At 41.3% G+C, this 24,762-nt stretch overlaps 1 protein-coding gene across 5 annotated transcripts in view; it reads left to right on the top strand.

Moving 5' to 3' along the window:
* The first annotated feature begins 8,305 nt into the window (after nt 1–8,305).
* Nucleotides 8,306–24,762, top strand: part of ROCK2 (Rho associated coiled-coil containing protein kinase 2) — a 100,130-nt gene continuing 83,673 nt past the window's right edge. For 3 of the 5 annotated variants that reach the window (XM_074581853.1, XM_074581852.1, XM_074581851.1), the window contains exon 1: nt 8,634–9,035. In XM_074581853.1, the coding sequence (XP_074437954.1) occupies nt 8,886–9,035 (150 nt within the window). In that variant the 5' untranslated portion in view covers nt 8,634–8,885. The other 2 variants (XM_074581854.1, XM_074581850.1) reach the window with 2 other exon arrangements.

The raw sequence follows: 24,762 nt of genomic DNA, 5'->3' as shown, positions 1-24,762 counted from the left end.
AGGAAGAATTTCCCCTTTCTCCCACTTCAGGGATCCCCAGTCCTTTGACAGCTTCCTAAGAAGTAGAACCCTACTTCAAATTCCCTTAAGACAAAAGTAGGATTTCCTTATCCAAAGCATCTCTACGCTATGAAATAAAAAACCCAGACCGCCTCTCTTCTTTCAAACATCCAGCGCAAATATTCTACATTGGGTCAAACAGAACATTTAATGGTCCATGCAAAGACATACCTCCAGGTTATTTTCTTTCAGCAAGGAAAAAGAGCCAGTTTGGTTAGGTCCAAACCGGTCTGGTTTTTATTATATTCACTGTGGGGTTTGAACAAAAACGCACCCTCCACAAAGTCTTTAACTGGTCGTGAAATAGCTTGGTTTCACTTTCATCCAGGCTGCACTACACTTCTTACAAACTACTATCTCTGTAGCCACAAAGAACTGAAAACAACGTTGAGGGCTCCCAACTCCAGTCCCTACGATGCCCGTCACCACATGGTACAACCCTTTCAAAATGCACTGACCATGCCACAGGTGGTTATTTTCTTGCTGCCTTTATGCAGATGAAGGTTGTACCAAACCCCCATCATTTATAGCTAGAAATTTTCTTATTTTCCATCCAAGTCTATTTGTGGTCAGTTTACACACACACGTTCTTCTGCCAGCACTGTTCTGTAACGTACAGAGCTCTTGGTCTCTTTGGTCTTAACTTCTTTGATGTATCTACAGAAACCACTGTATTCTCAGTCACCCCTCCACTGGATTTACCAAATTGAGTTATTCGAGTCACCTCACATAAAACGGGCTGCCTTGTTCCTTTATCTCTGCCTGATTCCCAATTTTAGTTCCTCTCCTTCAATACAGATAAATAGGACTCTCTTAATGTTCCAGCAGTGTTTTTACTTGCTCTTGCCCTTACCCTATCTTACTTGAGTATCTTTGTTAAATTTCAATACCATTTACCCTTTTTTTTATTTCCACATTTCCATCAATTAATGGAAACCTGAAGTATTTCTCCTCAGCTCTTTCCAAATGATAAGTTCCCACATTATACCAGAATTTCTTTAGTTCCCAAGGGCACATCCCTCTATAGACTGTGCCATTCAATTATATCCTATTTCTGTCATTCCTGCCATTGAGATGATTCAGATCTTCCAAGCAATATCCCAACCCTCTACCCTCTGTTGATGTTGTCTTCTGACTCTGTGCAAACAGCGAGCATCATTGGCACACTCCTTGGTTTCTTGCTGGTAAACAAAAAGGTTCTAACTTCAAAATGTTAAACAAGAAGGACCAAGCCTGGTCCTTGTAATTCCTACCAATCCAGATCTCCAATGATTCAACTAATACCCTCCTTATTTCATCCCATAAGGCATTGCTGTCGTATCTATAGTCAGTTCTTTGTAGTTTAGGAACAGTATGTTACTGGCCGGAATGTTTTATAGATGGATCTCCTACAAAGAATATACATGAAAAGTTCCCTTAATAATTCCCATTAACTCCAGCCTTACCATATCAAATTATTTACTGAAGACAAGGTAAATGAGATTAGCTGCACTTTTTTTGCCATTATTTTATAGCTGTGATTAGTCCAGCATGATGCACATTTAAGCTGTTTCCTATTTTCTTCCGTATCTTTGTTATTTGCTAGAAATGTGCTTTTAAACTTTGTATGCTACTGAGGTCACAGAAGGAGATTTAAAATTGTCGTATTTGTCTCCTTTTAAGATACAGATCTATACGTGCTATTTTCAATCATATGGCATCATGCTGGCAATAGTAATTTATGTGAAAATCACTTGTTACTGAAATTGAAATGTAGTTTTAGTAATTCCAGAATTCTGATGCTTATCTGACACCGAAATTATTAAAATCTTCAAAGCTTTTCTTTCGATTTGGTTGTAACTGCCACTTTTATGACAACTTTCATTTTCATACTTTAATTCTGTCTGCTTACCCACATAGTGTTTTGTTTTAACATCATCACCCATCACCAAGGCCTAGACGAAGTATTCATTTGGACTGGGGCAAAACTGCCTCTTCACACCATCGTCCCATTTGCTATTTGAGAGTCAAGTCTAGTAATAACAGCTGTTAAACAGGACTGTCCTTCTTGTTGGACAAAATGAGGAGAAATAGGAAAATCGTATTTTTTCCAATCAGGAAGAAAAAAATATAGTGTTCCCGGATATGTTCTCTGTGCTGGGTGTTTACTTTGCTGCTCAACTCTGATGTCGTTTAAATACAAAACGATGTAACTTCTCCAAGAGCGTAAACCCTTATCTGCAAAGCTATGACTTCACTAGTGCACTCACGATTGTTCTTATTCCTCTTTTACAGCCCCTGCAAGTTCCCCGAGCGCAGGCACAGCAACCGTAGATGTTTACACCCCAGCATCAGCTAGACTGGCTTGTTTTCCCCACAATTAACAGTAGCTAAGTCTTGATGAAAAGCAGATCGTAAGAATGACAGTGCTAATACGGAGACACATAATGTGGGTATTGAGAGATGCACACAGAACTACAGCAATAATCATCTTTATTTAGCTTGTCCTAGACAAGTCATCTTCTACTGGCATTTCCCCCTAATTGCAGGGAGTGTTCGGTGCCCAGGGTTTTACTGTCACTTTACAAGCCAGTTCCTGCATACTTATGGCTAAAGGCCAGATCAAAAGGATTTATTAGGTGCCTACAATGGTTCTTATACCAAAATCCAAGATTGCGATCCAAAGATACTCTTTTCAATAGCCTGTAAAGGTCGCTAAGTTTGCTATCTACCTTTCTCTCCATCCTCATCAGTAAGCTAGAGAGCATTTTCTTCCTGGGCCTCTTTATCTTCTTATTAATGCATTTTTACTGCATAAAGACTGCTTCAGCAGAATGCATCCTTAAAGAGGCAAAACCACACACAAACCTGCAAGACAGTGGCTAGGAACTTTATTTGGAGGTGGAATATGCAGCATGAATTGTCAGAGGACAGAGAAAGGAGAATTCGTACGTGGGTTCTCACTCTACTGAAGAATTCCGTATCGGATCAGGATGGACATACTGGTTCAGATTACGTATCATCTGGGAAAACATAGGATTCTGGGCACACGTCTTAGAACAACTCCTGTTCAGTATACAGCTGGACACTCCTTTCTAAGATGTCTGATTCTCCTCAGTTTTTCTATAAGGAGCCTAATTGCCCAATTCTTTGGGTTCCATTTGGGGAAGAAGGTATTTAAATGTTTTATCTTAAATCCAGAATAAACTATCAGAAATGCTTCTGTTCATATGGGTACATGTCTACTGGAAGAGATAAGTATTACAGACACGCAAGTGACGGGACTGAACGAATCCTTAATCCCTTTGTCAGAATTAAAAGGAGGCGGAAAGAGCTTTGAGAAGCTACGGCCAGCAGGCCTGAGGGACCAGTAGCTCTGTACCATGCACGCTTCCAATGTTGCAACCTTTACCATGTGTCACACAAAGGAAGTGCTGGAGATAATGCTCGCAGCAGAAATAAGAGTGGCAGACACGCGGCTCTGCTCCAAGGTACTGTGAGGTATAAGCGGCGTACTGACAGCACGATGGGGAGGATTTCATAAATCAGAGCAGCCCCTCGAACCGCTGTGACTTACACCTACGGGCCGTACAGCGCCAAACTTAGCCTAAATGTAGAAAGCAGCAAAGGAAAACTTGAGGTCACTTTGTCCTTACTCTCCAAGCTATGCTCACTGCAAGATTCCTCCTGAGATTTACTGCAGAGAATCTGGCACATCAACATCACGTAAGCATTTCAATTAACCTAGATTCACAGTTTCACTTCTGTCTTCCAGATGCATCCAAGAAACGACGAAACTACCTTCTTAACAAAAGGAATGTTAGCTGGGGAGAATTATGAAACCAATTAAAAGAAAGACAGGCAGAGACCAAGTCCTGCATTATCAGGACACACCCAGGCATTATGCAGCCACTTTTGTTTCACACCCCCTTTTCTTGATCCTCTGGTATTTGTGTTCAAGATACTGAAGTCAACACTGCACAGACAGCACCAGGGGCTTTAAGCAGCCTGGTCTAGTGGGAGGTGTCCCTGCCCGTGGCAGAAGGGTTGGAACTAGATGATCTTTAAGGTCCCTTCCGACCCAAACCATTCTATGATTCTGCATTTATCAGCTATATAGCAGGACATGCTGTTTGAAAGAGTGGGAAGCAATGATGCTTGGCACACCTGTCGGAGACAAAAATATATTCCTTCCCAAGTAGAAACAGTAGATGTAGGCCTTTACTGACAACGTTTACTATATGAAGATATTTTCTTTAACATTTGCTTGATTACTTTGGTTTGCATTTAAGTATACAGATGGCTGAGTGGTTTTGTAATTTTATAGCTGGCCTGTGCTAGTGATTGATGTGGTAGTGTCATTCTGACTGAGGGCTGGTTTGGAAATACATGGGGTTTGAAAACCTGCTTGTATTTAAAGCCACTAGTTGCAATGCAACAGATGCTGTACCATGAATTAAATGAAAGAATGTTAAAAAATGTTTTTTTGTGGACTTTACATAGCTAATAATATTTGCACCGAGACAACACTGGAATCAGAAAATCAACAATGACGATGACTGTGGCTGACTTTGCAACTCCTTTAAAAACATGTGCTTATAAATCTCCCAGATACAGAAGTCATCTTTCTTCCTGTCTGTTTTCACTAACCTAAAGAAGAAAAAAGGGGTTTATTTTAATCCAGAAAAATAATTTATTAACACTTAGACTGATTAAACACTAGCATATAAGAAAGGAAAAGTAAAAAAAACCACAACAACACGATACACTTACATTCCTTTCTGTCCCTATTTTATATTTATGAAGCTAAAAATAAAGAAACCCTTATGCGACTTAAGTAAATGTAAATTACTTTCTGAAGGTAGAATGACAATCTTTAGCGACAACCTCCAAAGTCTCAAGACCTCATTACCTAAAAAAACCACCGCTTGTCCTATTTCCATCACAACAACAATGATCGACTGTGACGTCCAAATCGTCATCGTGGGGTCCTGGACGGCCCAGCGGGGAGGGACGATAGTTATGCACCTTTGCCCGTAGCAGTTTGGCATGGCTTAATTTTGGCAGCTTTCAGAGACTGTGTATTTGCTTGGACTATTTGGGTTTTTTTGTCCTTCCTAGTCTGCTGTCACAATTTGCTTGTCATTCAGGATGAGAGTCAATTCATGTCTCTAGGCAGAGACAGACCATGAGGTCATCGGCAACTCATTTAACTTTTCTATGCATGTTTTACCATATGCAAAGCACAAAAAATGGACCAGACCCACGTGAAACACTACACTTAAATGTCAGAGACCCTACCAATTACCAGAAACAACTCCCCCATCTACAGTGCTCTTACGGTCTCTATACAATACATCCAGAGAGCGGGAGCCGAAGAAGAGGATCTGCAAAAGCCTTAACTAGCCAGAGGCAAGTGCTGAAAACATAGCAGCCTTTTCTCCTAAAACAGATCCACAGATGGATAGCTTGTCTCCTTTTTCATCTTTTGCAATAGCTAGTAGTTAAAGTGTGCCTGAAGTCCAGAGCCAAATTCCTCTTCTTCCTGAGAAGGCTTGATCCCTATGGAAGTACCCTAAAGGAATGGCCTGAAGCTGGTGACTTTTAACCAATAAGCCCGGTTTACCAATTTCTCACAAATCTGGTTGTAAAAAGGCAGCCAGTTCTGAAAATGGTCGACAGCAAATTCCCAAGTGCCTCAGGACACCTGAGACATATTTGGGCCAAAGACACCTGAAGAGTTAAATGGCATCTCAGGGAGTAGAAAGAGAGGTGAAGGATCCATCTGTGGACTCAGAGGCTGAAAGCTGCAGCACACACGCTGGAAGGCTTGGACTTTGCCTTACACAACATGGTAAATAACATTTGACAATTCACTGAAACGGACTTCAAAACTACCACACACGGACCAAGTAAAACCAGTTCTTCCTTAGACGGTCATTGTTAGGGACAGGTGGTATCCTAAGAGATATATGCCACTATAGGCAGAAAAGTTAGAACTGTAAAAAGACCGCAGAAGGTGGTGCTATTCTTCCTTTAGGACATCCATATCAAATTCGCTCAAATCGCATGTTAAACCAGTGTTTTTTGCAAATACTGAGGGCAGGATCTGACTTTCCGGGTACTCTTTTTGCCACTTAATCACTTGTAACCAGCAATAAAGCTTCTGCTGTTAGACCTTAACTGATGATTTCGTTGAGGATTTGTGTTGCACAAAGGAATTCAGCTGACTCTGCCGATATCAATTTGTCCCTGTAACAAAGTAAAACTTGTTTTGTCAGTAAACAGATATGTCCCGAAGGCTGGAGGAACAGATCTATTGGGCAAGAATTTCAAGAAGGTACTGTTTCTACACACTCGCTTTTGAAGTCACAATCACACTTTTTTTTGGTATGCAAAAAGGGCTGTTATGCTTATTTAAGAATTTCTTTGTTACAGTCATTAAATAGCACCGTGAACAATGTCACTAAATGATATAAGCTAGATAAAGTAAAGATCAGTTTTTACAAAGCTTATTTTATAGATAAGAAAAATGAGGAAAAGAGAAGCAGCTTGCCTATAGCCAAGGGGAAACTGAGAAGAGAGCGGAAATTTTCGCGGCACCTGGTGCTCGACACAAAGCTCATTGAAATCACCCCAGAGATTCCTGTGGACACGAGCAAAACCCAGCACGGGCTCCTTACTGATCACCGGAGACACATTCCCCACGTGTGGTGTTTTGTCCAAACCTATTTCAAATCCCTTCTTAAAAAAACTAAAACATTTCTGCTGTGCTGCTTACAAGAAATCAGCCTATGAGTAGGCTGCATGTGAAGAAACCACGTTTCTTTTAGGTAATTTATAGCTTTTAATGGTTGATGTGGTAGGCCATGTAACTTCATCATCCTACTAGTACCCATGTCCTAATCCTAGTAGGAACCCTACTAGTCATTGCACCTACTTGTCATAATCTGTTAGTGCAAATTATGTGATGTTTTTGTTGGTGTGTCAGTAAGTGGATCTTAGTCTGTTTTGGGGATGAAGTTAGTCCTATGATACAAATAAACAGTGCCTCTTCCTAACAGATTTCCACAAATTCCTTCAGAAAACTCACAAATGTGGTTCAGTGACAGCAGCACGAGCCATGATAACTGATTTGACTTTTCAGAACATTCACATGTGTATGTGTTTCTGTCAGTTTGTGGATGGATTTTGATTCAGCAGACTGTAAACCAGAACGCAGTTATAGGGTTTGGGTTGATACTCAGATGTGACCTTCCCTCCAGCTGGGGGCTGCTCAGCGCCAGGGCCCTGACTCAGAATATCACACAGAGTGATCTCACTCAAAACCATCCCAGTGACTCACATATTTACTTCTCTTTGACTCCCTCTCCTTTTCCTTTCAAGTTAAATATATTGGCCCATTTTTTCTGACATCAGCTCACTGACATCCAGCTATCAGCTGAAAGTCAGCACAATAAAACTGTTAACCTTTCCTCCCTAAGCTCCTTCCACCACTGCAGATGGCACCTCCATGGGCTCTGGCACCCTGCCCAGTGACGGTGGCCACATCTCCAGGCTGCCAGAACCACAGTTTGGCCACAACCTCACCACGTCATTCCTTGGAGTGTCCCCGCCATCCAGCTTGCCTCCTCCATTCCTGCAGACACAACTTGAGGTGTTGGTGGCACTCTCTCTCCCTGCCATGGCCTGCTCTTGCCTGGGTCCGACACACGGCATCGTGCCTCCCAGGAAATGCCCGCCGTTCCATCCGCCACAGCCTGTGGATGTTCATCTTCCTCAGGGTGAACCAGGGAATTCTGCGTGTTCCCTGCCACAGCTCCTCACCGTCAAGCTCCCCATCCTCCCTCTCGTACGTGCCCTCAGCACTGCTGCTCTACCCAAAACGCTGCTCACCCACTTTCCCAATTGTATACTATATTTTTTTTTGTATTTTGTTTTCGTGTGCTTCACACAACGCGAGCAGGATGAAGTCTCGGCTAAAATTCACACGCCCCTTTCTCTCTCCGGCCCCTCCACGGGGCCCGGCGAAGCGGGAGGGTCACCTTGGCTGCTGTGGACGGGCTGCGGGCTCTGAAGGCGGCGGGGCAGCCCCGACCCCGGACCTCCTCTCGGTGCGGCGGGGCGCTGAGCTCAGGGTTATAGTTAGGCGGTGAGTGAGCGCTGAGCTATGCGCCGCCGCTCGCAGCGAGGCCTTGTGGGTAGAGGAGGCCGTCTCCGCGGTGCGGGGCCGGGGGAGGAGGCGGAGGCCGGGCCGGCCCGAGCCGAGCGGGGGGCGGGCGCAGCGGCAGCAGCAGAGCGCCGCGGGCGGCGGCCGCGCCGTGGAGTGAGTAGCGAGGCGAGGCCGGTGGGGACTGCAGCTCCCGCCCGAGCAGCCAGCGAGAGGGAACCGGAATCCCGAGTCCGACCCCGCGGCGGCCCGTTCCCCCTTGCCTCCCCGCCCTCGCAGCGGGCGCTCGGCCGGTGCCATGGCCCCGCCGGCGGCAGGGAGCGGGCAGTGAGCCGGCGGCCGCTGAGGGACGCCCCGAGCGAGGGGGAGAGGCGGGGGCACGGCGGGAAGCGCTCCCGCCTTCCCTCCCACCTCTCCCCTCCCTCTCCCCGCTCCCGGGCGGAGCGGCGGCCGCTTCCCCGCGCCCTTCATGCCCGGGCGGCCGCCAGGCGGCCAACGGCGGCGCGCTGCCCTCTGCTCCCGCCTAGCTGCCCAGGCCCGGCCCGCCGCCCCCGCCCTTCCCCCGGCCTCTCCGCCGCGCTAGGCCCCGCGCCGGGCCCGCCGGGCGACCCCGCTCAGTCCCCTCCTCCTCGGCAGCGGGGGCCGGTCTCCCGCCGCCGCTAGGCGGGCCGGAGGGATGAGCCAGCAGCCGGCGGTGAAGATGTCGTCGGCTCCCCTCACGGCGGAGGCACTGGAGCCGGCGGCGGGGATGCTCGAGGGCCGCCAGAGGAAGCTGGAGTCCATGATCCGCGACCCGCGCTCCCCGGTCAACGTGGAGAGCCTGCTGGTGAGGGAGAGGGGCGGCCGGGCCGGGCCGCGCCGCGGGGGGAAGCGCTTGGCGGGGTAACAAAGGGAGCGCTGCCCTCGCCGCGGGCGGGCGGGAGGGGGAAGGAAGGAAGGAAAAGGGCTCCCGCGTCCTGGAGGAGCTTTCCTGGGGGAGGACGAACGCTCCTTCTCTGGGGGCGGCGCCCCTCCATGCCCCGGGCCGGGCCGCCGGCGAGGGGGGCGAGGGGCGCCCGGACACCTGAGGGGAGGCGGCGGGGAGCGGGGCCTCGGCCCCCGGGGCTGCTTTGGGGGGAGTGGGGGGGACTGCGCCGGGACCGACCGCTCTCCGTTTCGGTACAGCGTATTTGGGGGAGAAAAATTGAGAAATGCCTCTGGAAAGACCTGATCTGGGAAGGAAAGCGCCTTTCTTTTTTTTTTTTCCACCGTTTTTTTTCTTCCTTCCCCCCCCCCCCCCCCCCCCCCCAGCATCGTTTACACCGTTTTTACTTTCGCGCCTTCGTAATCCCAGCGTGTCCCTTCCCAAAGTACCTGCCTTTGTGTGCCCTGCCGGGCACCCCCTGCCCCATCCTCGCCACCCCCCCGGTAAAACCATCCTCTGGTCAAGCGGGGGTTTGCTCTGCGATGTGGGAATAATTCAGGAAAAGGACACGCCTAAGGGAGAAATGTAACTGGGGGGGAGGCATGGGGGGGGTCCTGTGGGGTCACGTTTATTTTCCATTGGGGCAAATGGATTCGTCTCTCTCCTGTTTCAAATAGCATTTTTCAGCGTGAGTGTATGAAATATAATTTCCTTTAGTAAGAAATCCATGCCCTCAGGAAGGAGTGGGAAGGGAGTTATATTTCCCCATTTAAAACATCCAAACCCTGGAAAGGCAGTGAGAGGCAGTCTTGGTTATTACTGTTATTTTCACTGAACTTCAGGGTCTTCAAACCTTATATGTCCAGTCTGTCCCAAGATTTCCAGTGTGTCCCAGTTATGAGGAACAGAAAAGGGGGGAAAAAATCCCAGTCCTTTCAAGAGTTGCTCAAGGCACTTAACACTGAGTGTCTCTCTCTCTTTTTTTTTTTTTTTTTCTGCTTTCAAATGAGTCAGTTCTGTTTGGCCAAAAATACAGGAACTGACTGAACAGTATGTATGCCTGTGCTGTGTGGAGAATATAGGAATTTCCTATAACATCTGAAAAATGTTCTTCTTGAGGCTTTAGTACTGTATTACTCCTCTCAGATGTTCAGAGGCATAATGACAGCCATAGTAGTCAATGAAGGGGAGTGGGAAACAGTGCTACATATCTAACTGGATTCAGATAAGTTTTTGCCTAGGCCAAAGCAAAGAGAGCTGCCTCTGGGCTTCGCTCCCAGCATTTTCACTTTGGTATTTTGCTAGGAAAACTTTGACCTGTGGCCAAAAAAGAGCAGTTAAAAATAGTACAGTTGTTCTGAAAAATGCATCAGGTTAATACTTAACCCCAGTAGACTTTTTCACACTCTCTGCTTTTATACTCAACAGTGTGTTTCTTTTATTCTCTTGCCTCCCCTGCCTTGGACATAGATTAGATACACTAGGAACTGTTTATGTTTCTAAAGAGAAATTCTAATTGCAAAATTGAGACTGGGCTGCTTAGCACTTGATTTTTTTTTTTGACATGTTTTATACGCTTATAATGTAGACTATTTCATGTAATACATTGGACAGATTAGCAAACCGTGGGGGAGAGTTAGCTCGATTGTAAATGCGTATTTTTTTTAAGGTAAAGGTCATCACTTCGCTCTCTGCAATCTCTCTGTAAGTATTGTTTCAAAAATTAACAGCAAGTAAAATATAGTGCTGCTCAATCAGATTTCCTAGTTTGTGCATTCTACGTGTCTATGTATGAAACAATGATCTACTTCAGGTTTATTTATTTATTAATTAGTCTTATTTAGGAAATTTGCAATGTATTTCCTGTAAAGGCGTTTTCTTTTGGGCTTTGATATTGTTGCTTTATGCTATTTGACTTTAATTTTGTATTGGCATTCTGCTAGGCAGTCTGAGTATGAAAACATCATATTCAAATTGCAAAATTTACTTGTTTACTAAACAGTTCACTTTCAGTGTGAATTATCATTAGTGGAAATGTGTTTCCAGTTAAAAGTAGAAATACAGCAACAGAAACCAAGAGTCAGGGAAAACGTCTTAAAGAGACTAGCTGGAATGCCACTATTTCATCCTCCAAAAATAACATAACCAAAACTAAAAATGTGGAATGGAATTCAAAGTGGAATTCATTTCCTTACACTGTAAAAAGTCATAAACAGCTGCTATTCTGCGTTTTGGTGCATGCTTTATTTTTGGGAAGCCATAAAAAGCAAAAAAGTAACTGTTAATCTACAACACATGGTGCAAATTTGAAAGATGTGAAAAGCTGAGGTAATAAGCCGTCTTTCTGTAGATACCAATTCCACTGCCTATCAAGAGATAATTTATTCAGTGGCTCTAAATGAAGAGACTTTCTTTGTGTACCTTCCTGACCACAGGATGGCTGACCACATCCATCCATTTCTTTAGCAGGAGACTCTTTATGAAGCTGAATACATTGATTAATTATTTTCCTCCCATGCCCCTTTGGGGCTCAGGAGAGACTGTTAGATTTTCTAATGTGTTTTTTTGCTGTATTGTATGCCTTAACGCTTGTCTATTTATGCCGGTGTTGAGCATAATCATTTGTGTTTGATTAAAATGTGTCTTTGAAAAAGACATGCGGTCTCAATGCAGAGGCATTAAGAGATGGAGAACTCGCCATTTAGTTTGTTCTGGTAGTTAGGTATGAAGGCAAAATTTTTCAAAAATGTAGATTGAAATGTGTGCCATGGTAACCACTATCCTTTTTCTGTTAAATTAAAAAAAAATTATAGAGGACTTTCTAGTCATTAGCATGGGTCAAATGTGTAGCCTGCACTTTGTGGGTTTCTTCTGGCTTTGGTCTGATAAAGAGATGAAAATGGGAACGCTAGAACTATACACTGTCCACGATAGGTTTCAGCAAAGACATCTACAAAGGGAAGTGGTTTTTGCAACCTTCTTTAGACATCCACTGAGTGCTCCTCTCATTGTATCATGTTGAAAGCTTGTGTTAGGTTGCCTATGCTAAGATAAATAACTTTTTTATTTGTCACCGCTTTCTATGATACGATCTCTTACTCTTTTAGGTCGTGCAACATTGCATTAGTGGTTATGAAAACCTGTTTTGTGTATTACTTTTAGATTGTGCAGATCACTTCGTAAAACTTCTGTATACTTATTATTTGCTCTTCTGCCAGTTAGTGTCATCCACTAATTTAACGAAGTGACATTTTTATGTGTACTGCATGTACACATTGATGATAGCGCTAAATGGAATTTGACCTTGGGTGATCCATAAGAAACCCTTCTATAAATACATTCCTACCGAATAGTTTCTAGTTGGCAGCTACATTTAAGGAGAGCTTAACGGTTCTCAAATACATTTTTGTAGTTATTCTTTTGCATATATGCTCTATCTACAGTATTAATTGAGTTGTTTTATATAGTATTAAATAGATGTTATTTAAGGGTGTATTGGTAAGTGTTAGCTGAACGCTTAATGTGTTCTAAAACTAGGGCAGATAGCTAAATGTGGACTGTGTAAAACTAATCCAGATCTCCACTTTCTCACCATGTGTAATTGTATCACTTCAGCACATGTTGAACTCAACTCTGGAGTTTTATGGTGGTGATGAACAGCTCTGATAAATCTTATCATCCTCCCCCCCTGCAGTTGTCTGCCTGGTCCTTTTGCTGGAGCTGCAGCTGCATGCAGTTGGCCGGAGAAGGGAACTGGTGCCTGCCCATGGTCTCGTTCAGTGCAAGCCTTAGGATTTTAGTGTTAAGCTTAAACCTTCATATAACACTGGACCTGTAAAGTGTTGAGTATCTTCTGCCTGTCCTGCTATGCTTGTGTCAGCCTCTGAAAGAAGGAGTTCTTAAAACTGTTAATTAGGCAGTGCAGCAGTGAAACTGTGAGCACAGTGCTGGGCTACGCTGGGAAGGTGTTCGTGGTGGGCTAAGAAATGGAGAGATGATTAGCAGGAGTGTGCTTAAGTGTCTTGGAATATACGTGCCTTAAAACTTAAAAAACCCACAAAACTGAACTAGTTTGTTATTTATTTCTTTATTAGAATAAAGCTGACAGGTAAACCATGTGTTTATACTAGTATGAACATGAATAGACGTTCATCTAAGTTGATCCTTGCCATCGAGACCCTGGAATTTTACTCTTAATGAAAAGTGGATTGCAGATACAGCTGTGAGTCTGATCATTTCAATAGGTGCATCTGTCCATAGCAATCTCATCAACAGGATAGATACCAACTTTATACCAAGAGTGTTAATTTAGTGGATCACTAAGCTGAGCTCTGTTAATACAGGGTCTCCATGGCTGACATACATGTAGCCCTTTGCAGGATTTTGGCCTTATGAGCTTTCAGTGTGTTTCATATTTAATACAAAAGTTGCATATTTAATATGAAAATTGCCTCATTCTCCTAAATTTATTGCTGTGTAATTTTGAATCAGTAAGAACAATCTGTTGTGTTAATTTGAACCAACACGCACAAGGAAGAGCAGAAAACGTAGCAGTTAGCAGGATCTGATCTGAAATTCATCGCCCAGTAAGCAGTCAAAAGGCCAAATGATTCTTTGTTCTTGAAGAAATTTTTTTTTTCTTGTTTGTTCTTGTGCTGTTATTCCTCCTTTAGCTTCTTTCTATAAATTTTGTATTTTTGATCTGTAATTTTGGAACATCTACTGCAGAGTTGAAAAAGATGAGCTTTAAGGAAACAAAATTGTCTTTTGTTCATTGTTCCCGTGTGATGGATTTATATATAGCAGTATAGTTAACTGGAAAAGGACAGTTCTATTTTCTGACAGTTTTACGTGTTCTTATATTCTGTTTTATTCCACACTAGGATTAATGCATTTCACTTTTAGTTTAAGAAAGGAAAAAAAACCAGTTTGCTCAGCTTCAATACTTTAACTGCCACACATGAGATGTGTGCGGATTTTGTGTGTGCATTCACAAGAGGAATGTTCACTCCCCTTATTTCACCTATATTGATCAGATTGCAGAGTGGGTCATTAGTATCCTGTAGTTGTTCAGCCTCTGTAACAATTTGGGGGGGAAGGGGGGGAAGACAGCCACACTATTTAATTAGCACAGTTCTCTTCTGCTTTATATGTGATGGAATAAAAATTCAGGAACTCTTCACTTTTCCAAATATTAGTAGCCTCAGTGTCAGTTGGGGTTTAATGCTGATTAAAACCTGTTTTTTTAAGTACATTTTTAGTTTTCAACTAATGGCAGAGCACTGCCAAAGCATTTGGCTGTCTAGTAATGCAATCCATAACAAAAGCTGCCTAATTTAAAAAGAAAAGAAAATGCTACCACAGTAACTAATCTCTGCAGCTATCAGTTGATGATTTCTTGCCAGTGCTTGATCTACAAAAATATGACTGGAATTGTATCACTTTCACAGAGAAACTGACCTTGGATTTTAAGGATGAAAGTGACTGAAACTTGGTAGTAGAGTTTTACATAATGAAAGAATATAAAAAATTATGTATTATATATGTTTTTATAACCCATAAGGATGGGGGGTTTTTAGGGGGGAGGATTCTATATTGTATCCAATGTTGTTCTAAACTGAAAAACACCAAATGTTTCTGTTAACAAAATTATTTAAAATACTTTTTTCTTGGTACATCCCATTGGTTAAAACCAAGAATACTATGTTTATATTGGCAGCCTTTGCGAGTAATAAACTTATTTTAATGAGTTTTTCGCTATGTAAACAGAACGTTGAATGTAGTGCTCAGTTCCAAAGCCGTACCTACTGTGCGTAAAGCTTTTGCTGCTACAGTAGTGAAATGCCAAAATACTCGCCGTGTTGCCAGCAGCAGTGCATCTTCACTGCCAGCGACATTTAAGCTTTAGTGCAGGTGAAGTTTCACTTGCATCCTTATTTCGGAACATTATATTAATTTACCCACTGACAAAGTTTTAAGACTATCTGCCTAAAATGGTGATTTGGCCACCCCCTAATGTGCAGAGGCTCTATATTTGGAAGATTCTGTGAATTTTGTCCGAATTTCACTAGGCTGGATAGTCTCAGTCAGTAACAGCTGCTTGTGTGGTGTGGACTTAGCTTTTACTTTTTTCTGTGTTCATCTGCTATGGTTACAGCTACTGAGAGGGGACTGTTTTTTCTTCTATGAAATATCATGGAGTTTAGTTGTTTTGTTTTATGTGAAGGGATTGACGCAAATTTCTTCCCCTTTGTGAAACATCCCTCCTGTTCAATCTCTGCTTCAGTTGTTGTAGGATCTGGAAGGTGATAGACGTGAGAAGAAAAACAATCTGGGTGCCACATACAAATGGTTTTTCTTTATGCCTGCCTTTCATTAATTTTATTTTATGTAGAATGATTTACCGAAGTCCAGTCTTCTGCAAATGGTCACCAATCACGTATTTTTGTGGTTTTTGTGTGCCCGGATGGGACTACTGGGGTTTGGTGTTAGTGTGCAGCATTGGTACTTTAATGCCATAGTGATACCATAGTTCGTTGTAGTTTGTAGGACAGTGTCATTCAGAAAGAACAGGCAGAGGGATAAATAAAAACGGTGACATGCAGGAGGGTCTGAACCCTCATCTAGTGCTGGCACTGCATGTCGTCAGACAAATCTTTCTTCGTTTCCAACTATATGAAATGGAGATGATGAAGCTTTTTTTTTTTAAAAAAAAAAAAAACCACCACCAAAACTCACACAGTTCTGGAGAAGAATTTAATATTTATAATGAACTTATGTGATGTAAAAAAGGTGATCACTAGGAAACTATGTCAAAGTGTTTAATTCTGAACCTTGAAGATTCAGGTAACTGAGTGGTTGCTTTATTGCCTCTTGACTGTTCTAAATCACGGGTACTGATTTTATTAGTCTATATTTAACGTACAGAATAACAGGATCCTGCAAAAAGCAGGATAAAGTTTGGGTCACTCATCCAAACACAAGAATTTTTTTATACTTTTCTTCAGGAGGAAATGAAGAGGAGGTCACATTCAGACATGAAAGAAGATTTGAACCACAATAAAAGAAGAAAAGCTTATCTTTACCAAATATTCTTTTTAAGTTTTTTTTTTTTATAATCTCAAAACAAATAACGTTCACTGTTACTGTTGCCAAATAAATAAAAAACTAGAAGGAAAAAATGCTTTCTTCTGAATGGTATTTAAAATTTAACTAAAATCTTGATTACTATTTAAAACCTGTAATGCATCATTGTTCTTTGTCCATGTCTGTCATTGCTGTTATGTGTAGTTGTCCAAAGTCTGTAGCCTAATTGTTGATTAAATATCAAACATTGCTCTCTCAACAGTGTATTTTTACCCTAGTGTGGTATAGACAGAGAAATACCTTTGGGTGCTTATTGGAAATTACTTTTTATTGAATGAGTTGTGAATTTGGAAAACTTAGTCTACTTGTGTTTGCTGCTGTACAAGTTGATCCTCTGTATTTTTCTTTTGTTCAGAAGGAAGAGTGTTGCACTGATAAATTCAGTGTAGTGTGTATGTACGTATCTTCAAAGAGATTGTGCTCTAAAAACTATAATAGCACAGGTTTTGGTCGAGGGGTATACAATCATTTGGCTTGCCTATGCTATGAAAATGTTCTATTTCATACGGAAACTAGTTTTAAACTGGTTTTCCCTGTGGTTTCTGAAACTGGTTTGTTCTGGTCTCCATTTTCAGTTTAGTGCTGATTATGTTGAGTGCAAGATTAGGGAGACAAGGGAGACAAGTCTTGTCGTTTGTTACATGTGTAGGGCACAGGCTTTTATTTGTAAGTGACTTTTAGCACCTTCTGGTATACAGGGCAATGTATGTTGTGGTAGACTTTTAATATGTGCAGCCAAAGTCATTTGGAACAAGGTGCAGTAAGTAGATATAAGATGTTATGGGGTTGCTTAATATTGTTTCCGCCCCATCTTACACAATTTTATAACCATGCTTGACTTCTCACTGCTTTTTTTGTAGAATTTTTAAACTTCTGTGATGGAGTAACCATGAGGCCTCTTGCCTTAGGAATAGAATGATTCCCTCTAATAGTGCAAGAAAGTGGAGAAGAGCAGTAAATAATACTGTGTTGGAAGCTGTTGGTTTAGTGAATAATGAAAACCTTTCTAATGCCAGCTGTATGCACACATGATCTGTTTCCATGAACATTTCAGGACCTCTTCCTCCAACAGTAATAGTCAGCCCACTTAGGCTTTAAGCCATAAATTTTAATTCTCCGCCTATTCAGTTTCATGACCTCTTTAGGGTGTATAAGCCTGGATTGTGGAGTACCCCTCCCCGCTATTTTTAATTTTATTCTTTCATATGAAAAGTGACTGAAAACAACTACTTGAATTACTCACGTGGCAAGGAGGCACTGACAGCTTACTATTGTATTGCAGCTACTGCTATTAATTTAAACGTTATTCCATGTTTAATTTTTTCTCTGTGGGTACAAAGTGGTTAGCAATTTTGTTAAACTTAAGAATTGCATCCATGCTGATATTATAAGCACCTGAACTAAGCTATAGATCTGATAGGGAAAGCTAAAAATAACTGCATTTTCAAGATAAAAAAGTATTCCTATTACTAAATTGTAAAGTTTTCTAAAGCCCTGGGTTTTTTTTAATTGCTGTCAAGTTCACTGTTCAGTATTACTGTGAACAAATTACTTCAGTTATGTGAAATGCACTTTTTTAATCTTTTTTTTTTTTAAAGTAATCTTCCTTAATCCCCATCCCTATGGGTTTCCCCGCTGTTCATCTCCCCAGAATTGAAAGGCTTGTCTTAACTTGGGAAATGATGGTGTTTATGTCAGTAAGGGTAGGGAGCAGCAGAACTCTGGTTGTCAAAATTCTGGTGGGAAAACCTGAATGTAGCAGCAAGTAAGGTAGCAGAAACCCTGTTTTTTATGTGTGTAGTGTTTGTTTGTTTCAGGTATACTTCAAGCTTGAATTAGAAGATAAATATATAAGAAATAATAAGTGTACTAATACAAGCTGCATCTCCTGAAAAACGCTCTGCTGGCAAATCCTTTTAATTGTAGACATTCAGCTAGTTCTCTGTTTTGAAAATAATTTCTAACTGTTAGGATTATGAAGAAAACCTCTAAATATGGACAGTATGATGAAGGATTGTTCGTACGTGTAGAAGCGTGAAACAGTAGCACTGTGAGGTGTGAATCACTGCATCTATTTTAATGGTTGGCAGCCTCTGAAGAAAGGCAATTTAAGTGTCAAAATAAACTATTTCAGTGCTCTTCATTTTTTCAGAAGAAATACCAGTATTCTTTCCCACATGTGCCCTGCAGTGTTTCTCAAGTGCCAGAAATCCCAACTGTCCCCTCTCAACCTGTCAAAACATTTTTGCCAAAATTTAGCCTATTAAAAATGGAAAATGTAACTTTGAAACCAATTCTGTAAAGTATGAGTGTTGATTATTAAAAATCTCCTGGATTTATTTTATATTACGCTATTGCAATTCTGATTGTTTGACTGAATCGGAACGCCAGAGACAACGTTGAGCCTAATTGTAGAGTTAATTTGGAGTTTTCTATACAGTATCGTGTGTTTCGGTTAGACTGTGTTGCTGAAAGTGTGTTTGATAATACAGTATTCATTTTTTGAAATCACACTGTAAATTTATGAGGGAAAAGGCACAGTGTGTATTTCAGACTTAGGTGGAAATTGGTGACATCCAGTACTTTTTATTAAATCAAAACCAAGCAATGAAGTTATTTCTGTTTATCAACATGTTACATCAAATGGATGCTGAATGGCAGGGGTAGAGGAAAGGCATCATGTATTAACTTGTTTCGACTTTTTGTAGTATGTAGAAAGCAGGATTGAAGAACAGTCTTACACGCATTTTATTCCAAGTTAAACTTTTTAATAACATTTTGATTTTAAGCTTCATTTCTAAAGCATAAATATCAGAAGAGGCTATCATGTGATCAAACTCCTTTCTTGGGAATTGTTCTTCGTTTTATACACCAAGTGATTTTCTGAATTATAGAAGTGGTATTGTTTTTACTGTCATCATGTCTTGATGTATTTTCTGATGTATGAAATCTTATCACTGTTGGGTTAGTTGTCCTCAAAAGTGGAAAAGAAGTGGGGGAGCGAAGAAACAAACAAACATGTTCAATGCTGTAATATTGTAACGTCAGTGATGCTGGAAGTACATACAGATAGTGAGAGGATCACAACATTTTTGTCCGATGTGTTTGATTGCAGGCAAATAGTCATGAAAGTAAAATATCACTGTTGTCTAAGTCTGTATCTAACTGTAAACCAGACAGTGTCAGGGTCCTGCTGTGCTCTAGCTGGCATGGTCTTGCCCTATTGCTAGTGCAGAAGTTCTTTGCCTGAGGTTGTCCAAAAGCATGCTGAGGAACGGAGGGTTCGCATGGAGGCTCAGGTGCTGCTGTTGTTTCACTTGCTGCTACAGACATGGTCTTGGAAGCCATCATTCACCCCGAGCACTGTCAAGGTTCATTTTAAGCATAAATTGCTGATTATTCTGCTGATTTTGACTTAATTATTAGATTAGACACAGTGTAACAGAACAGGCTAAGAAATACTGTGGTGAAATTCAGTATTACCATTCTTTCAGTAGAGCAAGAGGTAGTGAAGTAGAGGTAAGAGGTCTTTTAATTTAAATAATGCAGCTCCAATTATCTGGTCTTATTCCTATGTTCACTTTGTGAAAATGCTGGTCTGTGAGTAAATGGGCATATCCCTATTCCGTAATCAATTTTTGTGTATGTTTGAACTCCGTTGGAGAGTGAGGTGCGTATGGCTAGTTGCATCCAGATTTGCCGTGAAGGGCAGTAAGAACGACAAGAAACCTGGGTCAGTTAGGGACACAACTTTGTCTGGAATGGCCTGAAACATTAGGGTCATGTTCTTACCTAAATGATGTACAGCAAAGCTGACAAACTGTTTTTTGTTGATATAAGCAATTTGTTTTCCCAGATTTAAATGCTGCTTTAGCAGACAGCTAGTAGTGGTTTGTGCTTGCTGTAAGGTAGTGCCATGCTGGTGTGGCTGTCCTTCTAGTTAGCTCATGGGTCTGCGCTCTGTTCTTGTGTCTATACATATAGGATGTGTGCTGCAATATTCTTACAAGAGACATATGTAAATTTTCTTTTCCCCCACAACACTTATCCAAGTGCATACACATCTCTTCTGACCCTACTGATCTTGATGCACAGGCATTTTTCCTTCAAATGTGCAAAATTTGATTCCTGAAGGAAGCAACTGATTCAGGTGGCTCTTGTGGGAATTGATCTGCTCAGGGCTAATGGAAAGGTGAGACAGCATTTGCCTATCAGAATCACTTGTTGCCAAAGCTTGAGGAAATTTAAGGAAACGTCAAGTTATTATCTATGGGAAAACTATTTTCCACTTACAGAACCAAGATGAACTTGAAATCCGTTTTCTGTTTTGTTTTCCTGAGTAACTTGGGATACTCACTTAGCCCTGAATTTCTTGCCGTATTTTTGTTTCACAATCATGTTTTTTTATTCTTTGTATTCCAAAGACAAATTTGCCCAGAAAGGGGAAACCGATCGTGTTGGAATAAACACAAGCTAAATAAACTGAAAAATATTCTTCCATTTTAAAATTTGTTTTAGCTACCATAATCTCATCTGATATTTTTATTACCAGTATGTAAACAAATTCTGATAGAATTGTCACTTAACTGTCTCATTCAAGACAGGCATGCATGTCTTCTGTTAAATGACGTGGTGATTAAGGCAACATTTAATTGCCCAAACATATAAAGATAACACCACTACCGTGCAAAGCTCTTATCTACTGGAGGAAAATTTTTTTTTACCTGGTTTAAGTTTTATAGTACCTGGGAGTCTTTCCTTGTAATAGCTTTATCTTGAAAAGACTGTGAAATAGTCCTACAATTCTGAAGATACGAGGTACTTAATTGTCAGGTTGAGACCAAAGTTCCTGAGGATGTGGGTTTCTTTGTGAAGATCTCTATCAGCTGTAGACAAAGACCTTTAGAATGTGTTTCTGTCTTTTCAGATAAACCGTGTCGTTATCCGTTTAAGATCCATGAGTAGTCAGGGGATTAGGGAAATCTTAAAATGCTGTAGGATGCAGTATTTGTTTCTGAATGACTTCTAGAAGCAGAAGGAGATGAGATTTTGCAGACTTGAGCTTACTAAATATGCGAGTATGGTCCTTGGGTCAGACAACTCCGCTCTACAATGTGGAGGTAAATACAGTAGTAATTAAGACTAGCTTAGGTGTTTTCAGGTACTCTGTAATGCTCTGAAGGAAGGAAGCTACAACAAAGAAGGTGACCCTTTTATTTTTAAAAAGGTGGGCACAGCAGAGGACAGACGTGGATTCTCAGCGGTATATATGTGCAAAAATTATTATTAATGGAGCCAGCTTGGCTCTTCTGCCTTACTAGTAGCACATTTAGAGGAGGAATAGATGTGATGGTCTTGATAATTGAAATAAGTTTTTTTTGGGGTTATTCTCTAGTACTCTAGATTTTGATATATTTTTTTTAAGAAAAAGTGTTTATATTTTTGTATTTATTGAAGGGCTTCAGTCATTAAAGATAGTCACCATCAAGTTTTTATATATTTAACACAAGTATATTTCTCTTCCAAGAGTTTGTAAATTAACTGATAAAATTGTACACTGTTGGAGGGAGATACTAAGCAGCTTTTAATATTAGAAAAATAAATATTCAGAAATTTGAAGAAACTAGAAGTTTTTCAGTATGGGAAACTGAGCCTGAGTGATATCAGAAACTTTTTAATGTGCTAGTTATATGGATCCATTTACAAACAAATGGCTAACAGAGCTCCACAAATAGTTTCACTATCAGTTAAAGAAGTAGCTCCACCTGCTTCCACGGGGCACCACCTTGATGGTGACACAAATGTTTGTGCTGGTGTGTTGTGAATTGATTTGAGTAACTAATCTGGATTAAAAGTAATCTGAATCATTTTCCCAGTTAATCCTGGCAGATTTGCAGAACACAATGGTAACTACCACTATCACATTTAAGAAAAAAAACAAACCCACAATCCTAAACCTGTCCAAAACAAACACGAAAATCCACAGTGTACCTCCTTTCCTCAAAGAACGAGGTTTCAAATGAATGGTTTGTTTATTAATTAAAATACACAGCCTACTTTTTTTTTTCTTAATGTAGGCCATCATCTGTGTGTCCTGCTACAATGTTGGTAATAAAAGTTTGAAGGGAGAGTGGGGTCAGGAACAAAGCTCCGTGTACTGCTGTGCAAATAGTGTAGCTCCTTTGAAAATTGCAGAGAAGTTCACCAATTCAGCTGGAGTCTGCTTTTTAGCTGTTACGTAACAGTTGAAGCCCTAGAAAGAAGTGTTTCAAGATATTTCCTCCCAAAGCTACTTTTCTGAAAGTTAGCCAAGATGATATAAACTCAGCAGAATTTACGTCACTTTCTTATTCCAATTTGCATTGGAATCTTCTATCACATTCAGACCTATGTAAGAAAGTAGTGGGGCAATAGCATGCTGCCTTACTAGCCTATGTACAGAGGAAGCTGTAGGAACTGGAAAGGTTTGGTTTTTTAAAGAAACTTGTAAAAGGCTAATTTCTATTAGTACTCATCTAAGTTTGAATTCTGGTAAAGTAAGCTGATTTTTTTTTTTTTTTTTGGTATTGTAGTCTGTTGCTTTAATCTGTTGTTTCCTCCCCTCTGTTTTAGGAAACAACAGCGTTGTGTGTAAACAAGCTTGTTTTACAGATGAATACTGGCTCATATTTTCTTCTGAAAATAGTGGAATTCATCAATATGCGAAATGCCAAAATGACTAATTTGAGGTCTTAGATGACAGTACTTATTTGGAAATTGTTCTTAGTGCCATGTTACTATTGCTCCATCTCTAATATGTCCGTTATGTTATACTGGCACAAAGCAGACTGATACCAGTGCAGCCTCGTTTGATACCTGACTGGATTAAATTATACAAAGACTAATTTGAATTTACAGTCATGCAGTTTTCTGATTCCATATTTTTACATCAGTGCAGCAACATCACCTACATTAGCAGTGTTATATTGAGTCATCATGGATACCGTTTACAAATTAGTAAGAAAATAGCTCATTATTGATGTAAACTGTCTTTTTCAGTACTAGTAACAGAAGTATTTCAGAATCACAGAATAGTTTGGGTTGTAAGGGACCTCAAAGATCACCTGCTCCAACCCCCCTGCCACGGGCAGGGACACCTCCCACTAGACCAGGTTGCTCAGAGCCCCATCCAGCCTGGTCTTGAACACCTCCAGGGATGGTGCATCCACAGCTTCCCTGGGCAACCTGTGCCAGTGTCTCACCACCCCCAGAGTAAAGAATTTCTTCCTACTATCTAATTTAAATATACCCTTTTTCAGTTTAAAACCATTACCCCTTGTCCTATCGCAACAGCCCTGCTAAAAAGTTTGTCCCTATCTTTCGTGTAGGCCCCCTTCAGGTACTGGAAGGGGCTATAAGGTCTCCCTGGAGCCTTCTCTTCTTCAGGCTGAACAGCCCCAACTCTCTCAGCCTGTCCTCATGGCTGAGGTGCTCCAGCCCTCTGATCATCTTTGTGGCCCTCCACTGGACCTGTTCCAACAGGTCGATGTCCATCTTCTGTTGGGGACTCCAGAGCTGGACACAGTGCTCCAGGTGGGCTCTCACCAGAGCAGTGTAGAGGGGCAGAATCACCTCCCTTGACCTGATGACCACGCGTCTTGTGATGCAGCCCACGATGTGGTTGGCTTTCCTGGCTGCAAGCACACATTGCCTGCTCACATTGAGCTTCTCATCCACCAACACCCCCAAGTCCTTCTCCTCAGGGCTGCTCTCAATCCCTTCCCCAGCCTGTATTGATACCGGGGGTTGCCCCAACCTGCATACCAGACCCTGCAGTTGGCCTTGCTGAACCTCATGAGGTTCGCTTGAAGAAATACACCAGTAGTCTACTGGAGTTACAACTGGAATTGGTACTCTTGATTGTTTGTCTTTTAAGACAATCTTACAAAACTATGTCAAATATGCTTTATGGAGGGAATAGGCACTTGCAGTCAGTTTTATATTTAATTTGCTTCCTATTTGTGGCCTGATATTAAGCAATTCAGAGCCCCGTTTTGGTAACAAACCAGATTGAGGGTTGTGCAAAAAAATATTTTTTCACCATTAGAGTGCAGGAACTGTGACAGGATCACTTTCTGTACATACCAGATCTCCTGGTCAGACATGCTAAAGGAAATTTTCTTTCAGGGAAGTATGTATCCCAGGGGATGGTATTAGTCAGTTATTTTCATAAAAGTTCCTTTTTTGATAACACTAACATGAAAAATCAAATACAGCAAATCCAAAATCTGTGTTGTTACACTGTGCAGATGTTCCCGAAACGTGAATTTATCATCTGTTCACAGAAAAGGTGGAACGAGTTTCTCTGTCACAGTGGGGAGTTTCTTTAGGTGTTTGTTCTCTCATATATTTCTTTTATTATAAATTCTTTTCCCAAGGTAAACAGATTAGGTAGTTAGACTAGGATATCTTTTTTTGTTATTTAACAAATTATCAATGTGAAATGGGTACTAGAGAGATCGAT

This window comes from Larus michahellis, chromosome 3 (assembly GCF_964199755.1).
Source record: "Larus michahellis chromosome 3, bLarMic1.1, whole genome shotgun sequence".
Lineage (NCBI taxonomy): Eukaryota > Metazoa > Chordata > Aves > Charadriiformes > Laridae > Larus > Larus michahellis.
This window is presented reverse-complemented; position numbering and strand designations above follow the sequence as displayed.